General features: G+C 38.4%; 1 protein-coding gene across 17 annotated transcripts in view; it reads right to left on the minus strand.

The window, feature by feature from the left end:
* Positions 1-4477: 4477 nt before the first annotated feature.
* The window catches only part of Heph (polypyrimidine tract-binding protein 1 heph), a 356236-nt gene continuing 342658 nt past the window's right edge, over positions 4478-18055 (minus strand). For all 17 annotated transcript variants that reach the window (XM_070296915.1, XM_070296914.1, XM_070296909.1 and 14 more), the window contains one exon: positions 4478-17974. In XM_070296915.1, coding sequence (XP_070153016.1) covers positions 17906-17974 — 69 coding nt within the window. In that variant the 3' untranslated portion in view covers positions 4478-17905. The remainder of the gene's footprint in view (positions 17975-18055) is intronic.

Raw genomic sequence — 18055 nt, forward strand, 5'->3', positions numbered from 1 at the left:
TAAATACTAATTAAAATTTCATCTAAAAGTTTATCTTAAATTCTGAATCACTTTGATTGAAATTGATCTGAGTAAGCCAGTTGACGATTCTCGAAGAACACTCAAAAATGTAACGCAACTGGCTTGCGTGATATCAGATGACTACGCGTTAATCAGAAGATACGGTGCTTTTTTTATTTTTTACTGATCCGATTTATTCGATAATTGCATCGAAAAGAACTGCTGTAATCATACAAGCAGCCGCGAGGCTGCCATTCGTATATAGACGATTTAAGCTCGAAGTGGATCGTGTAATAATTCATCATCACGGCAGGATAAATCTCGAGAAATTTCGCGCACACTCGTTCGAAATTAATTACAGCCGATTGATATTACAATTATATCCCCTTCTCGCGTATGCTAATCACTCGTCACGCTTCTCGTGATGGTGGCGTAATCGCAATATTCAAAAGTAACAGACAGTTATAATAAGATTGTCGATCCTATTTGATCTCGCTCGAGGCATAATAATGTTATAATGACTAAATAATAATATAACGATAATCATACAATAAAAGTATATCAATAGCAACGTTCGTGTGTGAAGAAAGTATTGTAATAATATAATATAATCGATATCTCTCTCTGTGCCTCTGCAGGCCCCGTCCTATTGCCGTTTTTCTCTATATATAACATTCTCTTTTACATATATATTTATATATATATATATATATATATAAATCTAAATTTTAATATGTATTTATAATGTTCATATTTATATATATATAACACACTTGTTCTAAACGTCAAACGCATTGACTTCGAAAAGCTCGGATGATCGATACTCTCCGATCCTCATCGCGCGCGTACTTTTCTTTCTTTTTTTTTTTTTTATTTACTATCTGTTCATAATCTCCTCGGTTTCTATCTATTCTCCCTGTCCCCTCTTCCGATATGCTATCAATGAATGCAATGTTCAATGCGTATTTAAATTAGAAGATATATGTCAAAGTATATCTAGTTCATTTCTGACGAATATACGTTTGTACCTGGATGCTGTAATATTCCCGTCGAATATTCATGAGCCTTAAAAGTTGCACGGGTCAATAAAATTTGCGATCTAAATGAAACGCTAATTTTATTAATCAGTGCAGCTTTCAAAGTGATCTTTTATATTTCATGATTTTTTTATATCGATTGGAGTGCAAAATTATATCGAAAACAGAATAGAGGCATAAATTATTATGAACATTTCATCGCGATTCATTTCATTTCCTCATCACTATACATAGCAATAATCGGAATATTTTCTTTTCTTTTCCAAAAGATAAAATATTTACTTAAAGTTAGGCGTGAGCAGTATTGAAACAATTTCTATAATTAAGACTTGAAACCGATCACCTATGCCATTACACTCAATCATCTTAATATATTGATTCTCAACTTTTTGATACTTTGCGACAGCGAAAATACACTTGACAGAAAGTCGTCCGTCCATTTATTCCATTTAGAATCTCTCGTGAACGAGCGACTTTGGAGAGAAAGAAATTTCTTCTTTAATTTAGTTATACATTATTCTACAATTTAAATTTATATTAAATTCTCTCGACATCCACTGCAAGGTGCCACATAATTTTTATTTTATTTTTGTGTACGAAATTATATGTTGAAGAAAGACAATTTCCGCGACATGGTTTCTATCCTTCATTAATGAATCGGATACACCACGCTCGTCTGCATCGTTCGTTTTCTCTCGATCTAACGGCGTATCTTGGAAAATTCACGTGTGTGGGCGGTATACTCTTAAATATCAACGAAAAATCAAATGCGCGGTCCGACGTGCGCGTCACGTCAATCCGGATCATGAGAATTAAATCCGTTATCAATAAGAGACTGCAATCGATTTTCGCGAAAACCGACCGCATCGATCGAATCCTATATGTATTCTCACATTTTATAAAAATTGCGGCAACTCGATTTGTTTTTAGTGATACTTTCCGTTTCTCGAGAATACTCGGTTAACGATATCTCGAGACTGGTCCTGCGGAAATTTTCGGATGAAAAAAAATCGACGCGCAACGCACGGCCCGTCGAGGATATATATCCACATAAGTCTCTCTCTTTTTTTTTTCTTAATTATTATACTTCTCTTGCTATACATCTCGCGAAACTACCGACTTACCTGGGCGACGATAAAATTTATTATTCTTATATGATGTTCTTTTTATATAATTTTTCTGCTATTTATTATAATCTCTCTCCGCATATATATGTGTTACGAGTATGATCTGTACGTGTCCGTGTGTGTATATATATATACACTTAGAAGTGTCCACACCGCTGCTTTTGCGCATGTGAATGTAATTATCTCGAGTGATTTTCTCGCCCTGACTTAATTATAACGTATCGACGATTTCGATTGACTATGGTCGAAAGGCGCGCACGTTTTTTTTTTTTTTTGTTTGTTGCACGTTAATCATATGAACAATTGACTTCGTACTCGTTTCTAAAAAACTTTTAATCATCCTACAGGCGTCTCGAAAAAGAATTCTCTCTCTCTCTCTCTCTCTCTCTCTCTCTCATACACTCTCTCAAATAATGTTGTCGTTCTTAATAATCTTCGCGCCCGTATTTTAATTCTTCATCGTCATTCGTACGGTATGCTTATGCCGGAAAAAGGTGAATCGTTATCTGCGCGTGATTCACCCGCCAATGAGTTTGATAAACGAAAAAAAAAAAAAAAAAAAAGAATTGTACAAACTGAGAAAAATTTCTTGTCGCACGAAGAAACGTTGAATCCAATTTAGAAAGATGATATGAATCGCAATAAATAATGACGATAATTAAGATTTATGACCGCGTTATCGGTGATATTCAATGAAATACTGGTGGAAATATCGCTGTTATATTTCACTTTCAAAAAATATTATTGTTGCTTATCGCGAATGTTTTCTAATACCGTTTCATGCCTGCAGGAATGTCTGCATGAAATTTCTAAAATACTAATAATCGAGAGAGATAATGCCAAGTTTGATTTGTCATCTTATAGTCGTTAATAAACGATTCATTATAGTACTTCTAAAATCTACAGAAAATTCTATCGAAGAAAGTCGATGCTTTTGGAATCTTCTTCGCGACTTTTAGCCTCATCGTGCAGAATTATTTGCAGCGTATCGCTAAATTCTTGACCGATATTCAAGAAATAAAATTTGCAATTAACTTTTGCTTGTTCGATTTTTATCGCAGTCGAAATTTAAGTATTAAGAGCGTGCGATTGTTACTTTTCTATTTTCGTGAAACGTTAATTATTATTAGTTTTCTGAACATATTTTGTTCTATTGATATCGAGAGACATAAACAAGGAATGTGCGCTTATTTTTCTTGTCTCTCTTTACCATTCTTTTCTCGAAATATTTATTTTTTATGATACTATTCTTCATTTAGGCATGTAACTAATATGATGTAATAAATTGTAATGTTGTAAAATATTTTTGAGCTGTCACATATACAGTCATAGTTTTTTCTTCTCGAATAAATCAGAAATAAATTTATCGATACGCCACAAGAGACTCGGTTCAAGATACGCCTCTTCCTTACGAAAGAATGAGATCTCCGACTTCCTCGTCAGATGAAACAAAGAATAGATTTTAGCTTACTTATATTTATATACTTTAGAAACTACATTAATTTGATCTAACCATTAGTGTTCACCGTCACTCTCTTTTTTTACTAATTTTGGAATACTGAAATACAGGGACTTTATACACATACATATATATATATATATATGTATATCGCGATAAATCGCGCACTATCGTGCTCTATGATATAATTTATGTAATACTGTGACCAATACTTTCTCGGTATGATTTTTTTCGACTAACGACACCGCCGGAAAACGCTTGTCTATCTCGCGGATCTCTGGACAATCGGAGAATCCCGAGCTTGTCTTCCACGTTTGTCACGTTCGTTCCCTGTCGTAGATAAAGCGCATAATCTGAAAATCCTTTCGCCTACGCTTAACTTTACACGAAGCCTTCGCGCGTAGCGCACGTATACGATGATTTTGAGGAGGCAATCAATATTGATCGGATTATAAACCGACCATCATTTATACTTTCGTCTCGATGAAATCTAATATGCCGCGGACGTTGAGCTTATACATTTCGAAAATGCATTCCAAGTGTATTGCTTGTGTGAGTGTCCGTGTATCTTGTGTAGTACAATGATGTACAGAGAACAGCATCATGCAGAAGATAGATTTCGTCCAGCAGTCGGAAACTACAATGGCACTCGTTGCATGTCATTCTTGATTATAGACGCTACTGATGTTAAATTATTTTCCATTTTTTAAACCGCTTTAAAAATATCTTTTATACAATATAAAGACTTGGAGAAAATATATCATAAATATATAAATATATAATGAAAGATTAAATTATCATAAAGAGAAAATAATAAATTATATTTTCCGTTTTTTTTTTTTTCCACATAATCAACGCAAAGTAGCTTGATTACTATCTCTTTGCGAAAAGTTTATTCTCGTGCATAACAATATTGCCATCGAACCAATAGCGACCAATAGTAGTGCCTCAGTGAGTGTCCACGTGCTGAAAAATTTCCAGTGACAGTAATAGTGATGACAACGGAATTACAATAACAGTAGTAATAATAACAGTAATAGTAGTAGTAATAGTAATAGTAGTAGCAGGCCGTTCGAAGTAGATGGCGAAGGGGGGAACACGACGACAGGCAGTAGCATAGCGATAGTTCGATGATCAGTTTTTGAGCTGGAAGAAAAGTTATCGAGGAGAAGAGAAACTAAAATAGATCCAAAAGAAATGGATATAAAATTCGATAACAAAAGAGAAACCTCGATCTCTCTCTCTCTCTCTCTCCCTCTCGAGGAAAAGATCTCTTCAAAAAATTATTCCAAAACATTAGATCTATTTTGCTACATTTTTATATTTATTCGCGCAACAATTTTTATATATACGATGAGTTTAAGAAAAGAAAAAAAAATAAATGAAACACCACTCGATATTAAAACGAAGAGAAAATTATTGAATAAAATTTCATCACAGAAAGATTGAAGCTGTAATATTAACGCTAGACATTATTGCTATATGATTCTGAATGTGAAGATCGCGATTGCAAATATCACAGTAACGTGAGGTATTTCTTTTCTAACGAGCCGACGTGTGAAAAAAAAAAGAGCGCATCATTAGATCGAGAGTCTCAGAGAGACGGTAGAAAGAAGGATATAGGGTACAGTACATATATATACATTGAGAGATAAGAGTGTATATATATAGCATGTATATAGTATACAGACAGATGTAGAGCTACATAGATATACAGAACGCTAGAGGTACAAGTAGAACATGATAATATGGAATATGAAATTATAGAGTGCCACTAGACTTAATTATGCAGCTTGTTGACAATACAAAACGTTAGTATGATAATGATCAAGCTCGTCAGAGATAAACGCGACGTCCATCCGGCGGAAAGAGAGAGAGAAAGGGATAGCGTTTAATTTCTCAATTTGTGCAAAATGTAATTTCTTCAACGAGATATGCATTTTTTATTCGATAAATATATCTTATATTATTTAAATATATATATATATATATATATATATATTTTGCAACAACGTGTTGGACAAACTCTTTGTCAAACAGGCATCTTAATAATATTTGCTCAATCTTCCTTAAACCGTTAATTTTTATAATCAATCATTTTAATATTTTTCCTTTAATTTAAATATTAAAAATAAAGAAGGATTTGATTCGATATATAAATGTTTACTCAAAAATCCGCTGCAAAAAGAATATGGATGGACGTCGAGAGTGATCTCTGGCGTATCGGAAGTGTGTATGTGTGTGTCTATATATATATATAGATATACCTGGCGGCAAAATTTTGTGCCACACCAGAGCAAAACAATTGCATAAATTGCACAATTCCGATCGCGCTCGCAATCTCGACTCGATCGATCGACATCGCGGCGGAGACACCATCAACGCACATATAAATTACTCTGTAGATCGACACGCGATCCGCTCTCTCTTTCTCTAATACCATATTAAACGCCATTTGCTTCCTTTTATTTTTTTTTTACATTTCTCTCTCTCTATTCTCATCACTCTTCGCACATTCTTCTTCGTTTTTTTAAAAAGGTAATGACGTTGATCCCATAGAATACAGTGTTTTAAACATCTAGGCACAATTCCTAATGATTGTTTTGGGCGAGCTCTTGTGCGCAAGAAAATCCTCCTCCCTTACTTCCAAACAGCGGATTTCCGTTTCTCGATCTTCAGACGCGCCGAAGGTATCTTGTAGAGATCCAAGATATAAATGTCGTAACAATTTTTTAAAAGAAGCGCATAATTAAGAAATGAGAATATTATAATCTTTAATCGAGATCTTTTTTTGTATTTTTCTGAATATGCAAGAGATATGCGAATTTCATTTAGCGCTTCAAAAAATGTCAGAAATCTACATAATGAATCTTTGTAAAATAATTTAGACAAATAATTCAGCCTTTTTTATATTAATAAAAATATATTTCAGTTTTAACTTTTATAAAATCGCGTTTTAAAGATTTATTTCGATTTACTGCAAGGAAAAAATCGGACAATCATGATTAATCAATTAATTATGCGCATCTTTCGTGTTTCTAATAACGAAGATTTATCGGACGCGTCGAAAGGTACGAAACATCAAGTTCAATCACCTTCTCTTCCTGCGTAAATCGTAAGGGTCGCCGCGTGTACGTGGATCATCGCTCCAGTTTCGCTCCAGTTTTTTTTCCATCCACATCAACGCGGTGTTTTCTCGAGCGAAAAAGTACTATAGTAAAAAAAAATAAAATAAAAAAAAATAAAAAAAAAATAGCGAGGATCATAAACGGGACGTATAAGGAAGTGCGCGTAAGGGGACGACATAAAGCATTTCTCCATAAATGTTATATATATATATATATATATACATATAATAATTCGCGTCTTTCGGGAATAAAAAATAAATCGCATTCGAAATAAATCAGTTCGAAGCTCTTTAAATCGCCCCCCCCCCCCCGCCTAGAATCGCGCGACATGAAAAATAGTACGGGGAGAAGAAGGGAAGAGGGGGTAAGCGGCCGGAGATACACAGAAAGAACACAAAAAACGGGTAGGTTTATTTTTTTTTTCTTTCTTTCAATCGTTTTTCTTGACAAATCGGATTAATTATATGTATATGTACTTTCGTCCCGCTCGCTCGCGAAGTCTTTTTATTCTCGCTTCGACACTCGGTGATATCGGGGATAAGAGATGGTGGGAAAGGGATGGGGGCGGGGGGGGGGGGTATGCAAAAAGAAACAAACACGTAGGGGAAAAGGGAGGTAATATGATAGAGAAAACGGTACAGAGATTCGCAACATCAATTGGATGCAGGGGCTAGAGGAGGGGAATAAAGGGATAAATGATAATTTCGGTTAAAAGTCGTCGCTTCGTTAAAACGAGAAAAAGTAAAGAACAGGCAAGGACATACTTATGAGCCGCAAAACGCATTTAGTTATAATAAGAGCAAACATTGGTCGCGGAGCGGCAACAGCAGCACTCATAATAGTAGACAATAGTAATACAATAGTAGAGTAATATAGTGTGTAATAATAAGAATAGGAGTATAGTATTATAAAACATACGATGTGTATATATATATATAATAATAATAATATATGCATAGAGAGAGAGAGTATGTGAGAAAGATTAAGAGAGATAGAGAGAAATATGTAGATGATAAAGAAAGAGAGAGAGAGAGAGAGAGAGAGAAAGAAGATATATAGTATAGTTATGAGAGATAGATGCTAAACGCAGAGATTTATTTGCGATCCCCATTGCTATCAAACCTCGAATAACGTAAAGAGATTAAATATGTCCTATTTATGTTTCTGTATATTCTTGTAATCTGGTTTCCTATGTCAGTCGAATAAAATTAATAAACGAGCAATGCGGACCGTTTTTTTTCTAACTTTCTAATAAAGGGAGAAAAGATGTGAAGCGGAAAGAGTAAGAGTTATAGTGGAAAGTGATGAATAGAGCGAATATAATGACGAGAGTAGTAATAGTGGCGAGTAGTAGAGTGAGATAGCAGCAATGATAGAAAAAATAGCGTCGTTAAAGAGTGACAATCTGAAGAATATTGAAACGATTACATAGAAATATACGACCTAAAAAGTGTTCTAGCGTAGAGAAGAACGGTCTCCCTCTCGGCATATAATCAAATACTTCGTTAATTCTAAAATATAAAAAAAGGGGGGGGGAGGAAAGAGGAAATTCATTAAACGTAAGAATAAGATAATTACATTAAGAGTAGATTAATTAACAGTAATTAGCGCTAAAATAACAGTAACGGTCGCAGGCGATGATAATAGCAACCGGCGACGATTAAAAAGTATAAAAGTAAGATTAAAAGTAAAAGATAAGAAGAATAACGCAAAAAAATCAATAATTTCATAGCGGGAAGAAGTAGTGAACGATGATAATACCGATAATGTCAAAGTCGGGGAACGGGATACTCGTAAGACGCTAATACAGACAGATCTGGAAGATGTACAATCGAACTTTTTGCATGATATGTATGAGAAATTCTTAAGATTTTAAACATTTCTTGATATATATATACATATATAGTATAATATATTTTATATCAAGAATGTACATAACGTAAAATATAGAGTACTGTTAATACGCGCGATGAGATTCGAAAAATACATATATTTCACTAATTCATATAAAAATTACAATTGTATCTAACACACGTCTCGGATTAAAATTAAAAATAGATACACAAGATGAAAAAAAAAGGACAGAATGTTATCCACAGCGAAAAATGAAGAAGAAAAAGCTTCGAGGAAGCTTGCATCCGATCGACGTGTCAATAACGATCGATGATCGTTTTGGAGATCGGAAAGCGCCTCCAGATCTGTCGATGGAAAATCGAGGAAAGAAAATACTTTTGTAAAAGAGGGGGTTTATAGGTCCAAGAGTCGAGCTATAAAAAGGTCGTGGGCGATAATGTTAATATCGCGTCGGCGTATATTGTACGTGTGTACATGTGATTCTTTTTTTATGTGTGTAAGCGTGTCGCGCCAAAAAAAGGCACGTGGAAGATCGTCAATCGTACGTTTTCACACGCGTCATAAATTCTCGTGTATGTATGGGTTTTGTATAACTATATATACTGTGCATGTGTAAGTGATAAATGCGAACGTCTTTCGCGTAAATGCTGATCGACAATAGAAAGATCGTCTAGCCGATTCTTTTTTTTTCTTTCTTTCTTTTTTCTCGACGATCCGAGAATCTCTCCTCCCTTTTACTCCTCCTCTCTTCTTCGTCCTCGCTTGTCCCTGATTTTTCCTCTTAATTACGTCTTTTTTTTTTTCTTTCCTGCTTATTAACGCGCTATCCGCGTCGCGGATCTGCAAGCGCAACGAACGAAAAGAATCACTCGCGATTTCCGTCTCTCTATCGATAGACTAATCCCTAATTGAACTTACTAAGAAAGAGCTTAACCGTAAAATGCCCGCTCTGACAATGGTTCTCGTCGAAAGAAAATTGTTTGCTTTGCCGGAGACGAGCTGATTGTGACTTGCAACGCAATTCCTGGCCCATGATTGGTTTTCTCCCTCACATATATCTTTCGAAGATTTATCAGTTTTTAGAGCGTGCCTCGCCGATCGATCGATATCCCGATGACGCGATTCCGCGCGCGATTTCGGTTCATCGGTTCTATTGTTTGCATTGTGTAGAGACATAAGGGAAATATTTTTCAAGAGTGGAAGATGCTTTCGAGTCTGATGTGACGCGCGGATTTGTCATCAGTCGTCGATCGGATCGAAGAAGGACTATGAGACAGGGGGAAAGAAGGAAGGTACATGCAGAAAACCAAGGATCTTCCTGGGCACGGAATTTGGAAAGTTCGAGAGTTGAAAGGCAGAGCTGACACTTGATCGACTTGAAAGTTTTTGCGAACAGGCGAAGAATTAAATGACAAGATTTTGTCGGAAAGGCGCTAGAGCGATATCGAAGAAGTAGTATATGTACAAACCTGAGATTTTTTATAAAATTCGAATACGAAAAACGAGATGAGAAAAATATTAAAAATGCTACTCTATATAAGCTTTATAAATCTATGAAATAAAAAAACATATATATATGTATATTTTTAATACTTTCTTATCCGCATAAATGACAAATTTTATAAAATTTCTCATTATTAGTACGTTAATAAAAAAATTAAAACAGTGCATTTAAATATTGTTAAGAAACAATATCGTTAAAAGATGAATTTACATCGGGCATATCTCGAAGATATAAAACTGTCCATTCAATAATTAATGTATAATCGACTTGCGAGAGAAATATCAATCTATTTATCGATCTAAACACTTTCGGATAAGCAAGTAACGACGCGAATCGGGGTCGAATGACGTATATTTATGGCGAGGGGGGGTCCATCTTCTTCTTATTTACATTTATTGGCTGTAAAGCTCGCGAATTGGAACGCTATTCGTTCGCCAGTTCGGTGAAAGTCTCTCGAAGAAAGAAAGTCCAATGGTCGGAGCAAGAAAAAGTCTCGATTGCGAAAGGGTTGAAAGGGATGGGGTGAATCGGGAGGAAAGAAAAGAAACACAAAAAAAGGGGGTAGTTCGGTGCGTAGGCAGCTTATCACGGCTCGGAGATTCCCTTCGTCATTTGTCGATATAGAGAGTCGAGTGATTGTCATTTAACTATACACATTACTTAGTCTGGAGGCTTAATTAGAAAGGAGCTACTACACGATTCTAAGACGCTACTTAACTGTTTTTTTTTCTTTTTTCACCCTACTAAACACACCTCTTGTTACAGAAGAGGTTGCGTGCCTCTCTTTCCTCCCCTTTCTTCTCACTCGAGCAACGTTTCCCGTCGAGCTTAATAACTATTGCTTAGTAATTAATTTCTACAACTCTCACTGACTTATAACGTATAGTGTGTCTCTCGTGATTTAGCCGTCCCTCGTACGCGCGCTAATCGAGAAGAAAGAACAAACGTATTCTACATTCTCGACCACGACCGTATTGTCTCATCTCAAGAAGGGGGAGACAAATTTCTTCGCGTTGATGTCTCTCTCCTTTTCGCTTTCCTTTTTTATCACTTTGTAAATTAGGCTCAAGTAGCATTCAAATAGTTAAAGTAAAAATCCACCAATAATTCCGGACTAAAGGACCGACCTCTCTTCAACTTTTTTTCGCGGAAAATCACAAAGTCGACGATGTTCGATCATCGGAAGAGCGCTCGTCCATTTGAGTCTTACCGTATCCGTTATAAGCGTCTTCATTCTCAGGATTTAAATTATCGTGATTCTAGTAAGAGTAGACAAGGAAATCATCACTCAATCAATAAGCGTACGATAAACCGGACATTTTTAGCGATTCATGTTCGTCGCGTATACAGAAAAAACCTTTGAGTCCCTTCGTAATTAAAAAGTCGAGATATTGAATAATTATTTTTTTTTTAAGTATCACTTTTCGGTAAAAGCAATTTAAAAGATTCGAATCCTAGACTTAATAAGTTTATCTGAGTTATTTGAAAAAACAAAATATTAATGATTCTATTCTTAGTATTTTTTTTTTATACGAAAGTTAAATATTATCTTCAAATTTTGCTACGTTTCGATACTTAGTTTCTTTCGAATTATGTTATTTAATATATGTAATTATTTTATCACGCTTAATTTTTGGGCAATATCTTTGGGAGCTATCTCGATTCTTTAATCTTTTGTACAGAACGCCCATCGATTATACGATCTATTCTCTTACAGTCGATGCTCTATCCCGAAGACCTTTGTCACCGTCCACACTTTGAAGACTTCTGTGTCTTTTTTAGATGTTTTTCCCCTCTCGCAATAAACTAAAGTATACTTATTTTATTTTCGAGCTGCATTCCTCCGTGTATTCGCGCGCGCGCGTGTGTATGTGTGTTGAAGGTGTTTTTTCTTACTGTCAGTCATCCAAATGTAACATCCCAATCGTTTTCAGGATATCGTCTCCTCCTCTCGACGTCTTAACACTAACACGGGAGGAATTTGTAATAAGGGAACGTTGAAAGCACGGGAGAAACCACGTCGACTCGCGCGAATCGCGAGTCGATGATGATGCACATTTCTTCGCGTTGATGTCTCGCGTATTTTTAGATTTGTTCCTTCCTCTCTCTCGGTGTGTGAACGACGCCTAAGGCCCCGATTAGGCAAGCAGACCATATCTCCTGAATTTCAACGATATACCTACGATATAGCACAGATATAGTCACTTAAAACTCGTCATGTATCTTATATACTTGGCGCGCCTCCGTCCGATCGCGTTGCTTATGTGTGTATGTGTGTATGTGTGTTTTTCTAATTCGCCCTTTGTGTGGTCTCTTTTGAATTTTTTCCCTCGCTGTGCACATTCAATATAATATATTTATATAGATTAATCTCATCTCATTTCATCTCTAATTTATGTAATAATTTGTGTAACACGTTAGCAACTCTATAATATAATAATATAGATCCCTTATTAATAAAATATAGATTATCGGGATGCAGCCGTTGCGCATTTTGGACACATCTGTTACAATGCGATATATCAAATATATAGTAGATAAAAGTCGTGTATGTTGCGTATGTACGTGTCACTGCGCCTGTTTAAATTGTACATGTGTGGTGTGTGTGTGTGTGTGTGTATGTGTATATGTGTGTACGTGCGGACTCGCGGAGCGTGTCTATATAATCTGCTCTCTTGTATATCCTCGCATACATATATAGTTTATATATATCCTCTGCGTAGGCTAAGTTTCGTTTACTACGCGTGGCTCTCTACCAGACCCCGAATTTCCTTGGTCAGAGTGCGATATCTCACCGCGTTATCTTTGCGATCCTTCCCGTCGACGAACCGAATCGACAAACCGAGCAATAGATGTATACGCAGAATTCGATAAGAGGCAGAGGCCACTCATCGATATAGTTAAGTCACAACGCTCTCGTCGAATGTATGCTCAATATTTTCGCTCAATGAGATGGCTATCCGTTCATCAATCTTTTTCGTAACGAAAATTTTCGTCGTACTCTCGTCGATTTGCGCGGGCACCATTCGCGATCGGAAAATTACTCGCGATCCTTGGATCTCGGATCCATATCGGTCGTTCTCCTCGCACGACGAAGTCTGCGGAAATTTCGGAGTCTGAATAATCTACGACACCATGTAGCGAGTGCTGGCTACTCCAACCCTCACCTCGGCCCCCCTCAACCTAGCTAGTGATATAATCGATCTATTTGTCTACAGGGTGCCGCCTCTTCTTTTCTCTCTTCCTTTTGCGCTTATCACGCGAGGACTGTCCGAATCGAAAGGAGAAAGGCCGTACGCATTCGGCGGATGAATAGATGGAATAGTTGTGCGATTTTTAACGTCGGGCACCCTGTAGAGATCTACAGCTCCGTATATAGCTGCCCCGTTTCCGGTAATTCTACTAATAATAGCCCCTTACAAAGGAACGTTCGCGAAACCTTGGCAATAACGGGAAAAATCTCGTGGCACGATTCCTCCTTCTTGCGAGCAAAAGGGCTGATTGTCACCCTCATGAGCATGATGAATTGGCATTTTTTCGCAAAAGAAAGAAACGTTTGGATTTTACATCGGCTAAAAGGAAAAGAAAAGGGAAACGTACACATAGGTGTTAGCATGTGCGTGTGTATCATGTGATTCCGTGTGGGTGGACGCACGTCGTACGCGTCCACAGGAATGTGCTAAGAAATAAATGATCGGCAAATGTATACATCGGCTATCTTGCGCGAGTGTTGGGTGCTCGACGTTGCGACTCGCGGAAAGGATAATACAATAGTTCGAGGTCAAAAGTAAACACTCTATCCGAGCGTTGTTCAGGTACGGTTTAGACAATATCGTGCCAAAAGTACAATTTTTTTTACGGAAGTTTTCGCACGGTCTCTTCTTCTCTCTCTTCCTTTCTTCCCTCCCTTATGGCATTGTCTGCGTTATGTCTCGTGATGAAAATCGAAAAGACATGAACGTTAGCGCTACGAACATAAGTCGCTTAAAAAAAATACACGCACACAAAACGATCCGAATAAAATAGATAAAATAAAGTCCAATTATTGTAAAACCAAATACAATTCTCAAATGTCCTTAGATCGATGAACAGCGAAATATAAACAAGATATTTAAAATATAAAAATAAGATCAAGTTCGCCCGGCGAAGTAAAAGCTATATCCGCTGGAATCTGTATGTGCGTCTGTATAGATGATCGTGTAGATTTGTGTGTGTCTTATTACTTGAGGTATACGTGTGTAGATTCTCGCGTGAATGCCCCTCGTGCGATAAGTATACTCGGAACATGCGTCCGGTTAAGAATGTATAAATGCAGTCCAAGTAAATAGCGTAGTATCAGAGGTCCGAAAAAGATACAGATCATAGATGCAAAGACTGGCCCCTTCGCTCATGCCGGCTACTCGCTACGTCTCTAAACAACTAGCTCTGATTGGTCGGTACTTCTCGATCAGCGAGACGCCGATCCTGGGAAAACACTGTACACGCGTATACCAGAGGGGGAAAGCCCTGGGAATCGGCGCTCGCGACGATCGAACAAGGATATCCCGTTCGCGCAGCTCACCAAGAGATCCCCGTTCTAAAGATTAAAACGGCTAAGCCTACTTTGGCACACAAACAGCACACTATGTCCGGGCCGGCATTCGCTTTGTTTTCACAGTTTCGCCACTTCCTTCCCTGCCATGTACGGGTTCGTTTGCGCGTTTCGGCTTGAAAACCCCTTCCCGCCCCTCCGTATAATTTAGCCGTCAAAGTCATGCGATATACTACATTCTCGCGAATATCCCCTTTTTCTCACCTTCATCCTCTCTTTCTCTTTCTCACATACTCTCTCTTTCTCTCATCCTTTCTCTCGTTCACTTACTCCTCCGCACAACAATTCCCTCCCAACACGCGCTCTTTCGCTTTCTCTCTTTCTACTTCTCTCTACATTCAGTTATCAGTTATATCAGTAAAATTTAATTGACTTCAACAAAACGTCGATTAGACAAAAATCCGCGAGCTTCGCCGGAATGCGCGCGTGGTACGTCCCTTTTGGTAAGCGATTCTCGATCCTTGATAGAAACGAGACCGATGATTTTTGGCGAAATTCCGCCTCGCATGGCTTTCCGTCAAGAACACTTTTTAAGTTCCTCGAGGAGTTCCCCCGATCGGTTTCTACGGCTTTGCACGCCTCTACAAACTCGCCGTAAATACGTTTCTGCAATTCTAACTTGTTACCTTTTGTTTTCCTCTCGTATCTCTATATGTGTGCATCTTGGTTGATCCATCGTACAAGAAACCAATGATGCAAACGTATTCGCGTAGTCGGCAAATAACTTGCCTCCTCAAGTATTATCCTTCGCGTAAATTGCACATATAGTTTGATATTTCTTGGAGATATTCGCTTATTTTCACGGTGCACATCCTCTCACAACCATCGATTTACTCAAGGAATGCTTCGATATTAGGAACTCTCAATGGGATATGGATCGAGGCTCGTCGCGCGCAATAGACTTATCCTTGGCACGAAGAAAGAGAATCATCTGTTCTCTCTCTTCAGGCGGATATCATCCATCGTCGTGAATCATCCTCGAGGCGTCCCGAGCCGCACCCGCCGATCTGCTACAAATGGTATAAACTCCCCGCGCGCGCTCCGCACGTTGCAAATCTTTTAATTAGCGATATGTTCAACGGTTCACTCCTTCCTCTCCTAATCAATTACTTATCTAGTCGCTTATTATACGATTAAGAACCTAACACATGCCTAAGCATCTACTGTAACTAAGAAATCTGCGCATCACTATTTATGTGCTGCGTGTTTGTGTTGTATACATAAATTAGAGGGTGGTCGATAACATTTATCTCGCGCGCGACGCGTACATAATTGTGTATGTTGTATGTCTAATTGCATAATTATAATTGTACGATCTCGTAAAGAGGCAGATACATGTGTGTGTATATATGTATGTGTGAATGTGTGCGCGCCTGCGATAATACTTATTTCGAAACTGAAACGTACAAATTATAAAAATGCCACTTGCGACGACTGTGCGACGACGCACGCGGTAGTGCCGCGTGGGTTCCAGAGCGGGGGGAGACTCATCGAGCGATCGGGCTCCGCTCGATCTCTTCTAAGAAGCGTTCGACTCCGCCGGATAGTCGAGAATACTGGAGGTATCCTCGAGAGCGAGAGACTCGCCCTCGAAGAAGCATAAAACGTAAGTAGATCGAGCGAGCCATTGATGCGTTCAGAGTTCTCCGAATAGAGAGTAGCTCTCAGCATGTAATGACTTTAAAAAATAATTACTTCGTATTTATGAACGGATTGACTAATCGTGTTGATAAATCATCAGTGTGAAAATAAATCCGTAAGAATTTTGAAGGCAGACCAATTTGCCGCTTCCAGCTATCCTCTTTCTCCGTCTCTTCTCCATATCATAATCCCGTAACATAAAGTCGACGAGGATAATTTGTTTGTTGGCGGAATAATAGAGTACTTTGTGAAAGCATGCAAAGGGTCCCGACATGACATTGGCCATTTTTTTACTTAGACGCTCGATCGAAATATGCAGTTTCCGTTGTATTCGATACTTCTCGCAGCATCAGCGATCATATTGTCTCGCTCTCGAACGGAACGGAAGCCACGAGGAAGTACGCTCGATCGCGCGGTTTGTTTGGTCGTCTAAAGAATGAAGATTGTCTCGCGGTGAAACGCTACTTGGTTTATCGGCCGCCGCGTCGCGCACGTGATCGCACGACGAACGCGACGATCGTTGGATACCTACACTCTCTATTATTTTTTCTTTCTTTCTCCTCGATTCTTTCTCGTATCCACTCGTCGAAATAATACATCGACGATCGAAAACCCGCTTCCAAAGACCCTGCGATATACGGAAGCCGTGCAAACGCGCAAACGCGCGCGCGTCCGCTTGTCGCGAGACGGTCGTCTTTTGTATCCACGCAATTTTGAAAAATCCTTAATGATAATTAGAGTAGCGGTCCGGGCCGCGCAATTGTGAATTTTACATGTACAATAATATATATCTTATTTTTCCTAACGTAAACTCTGTATAAGAGTCGAGGAATTATGTCCGTCAAACTATGCCGCTTCCTCGCTTCCGTCTAATCCTAATCTCTCTTTCCTCTCTTATGCGTGCTTTCTCTACGTACGCCCGGCTGCCAGACTTTTCGTCTCAACTGCCTCTCTCTCTCTCTCTCTCTTTTATGTTTTCCTCTTCGCATAACGGTCCTGGCTTTCACGAGAGAGAATAATCGATCGATCGATCGCGACCTCTTTCTTTCTCCATATCTTCCTTCTCCACTGTTTCACCATTAAAAATCTCTCATCTGTTTCTAAAATTACGAAATTGTTGCGTTAACGCGTTTGAAAGCCAGCACCGGAAACTACCTTCGAGAAGGCCGTCGCGAATTTGTCTCTTCGTCATTTAGCTTCAGCGCTTGCAGCTCTGGTACATCTCGAAACACCCTAGCAACCCTCGTATTGACAAAATCGACCGAATGCGGAAACACGTTCGTGCCATAAAGACGTCCAACAATAGAGAGCAAGGCCTCGAAAGCATCCTAAGCTCGCTCGAACGAGATAGCGCCTGTCCGCTTGTGCTGCTCCGGAATCCAAATGCGCAGTCCCGTGTGAATCTCGCATGCAATACAGCCGGCCGATAATAGCATCGCAGGAACGGACAAGCACCTATGCGAATCCAACTGCCGGACCATCAGTCGTAGACCGAGGCGGGTGACCAAAGGGGAATTAGGGCGTAGGACTGGTACCACTGCTGCTCGTGCGGTGGCGATTCTTGTTAGATGTTGCTTTTGGAAAATGACACCCTGAGATGATTGGACTCGCTGAGCTGGTAGTTGTGCATTTTCTGCGAAAAAAAAAACAACAAAAAGGTCGATTTTTAATTAACTGAAATTTTCGTTCTATGTTTCTATTGCGAAGTTATCAG

Source organism: Polyergus mexicanus, unplaced genomic scaffold (assembly GCF_030449975.1).
Source record: "Polyergus mexicanus isolate NDT 795.1 unplaced genomic scaffold, iyPolMexi1.0 SCAF_6, whole genome shotgun sequence".
NCBI lineage: Eukaryota > Metazoa > Arthropoda > Insecta > Hymenoptera > Formicidae > Polyergus > Polyergus mexicanus.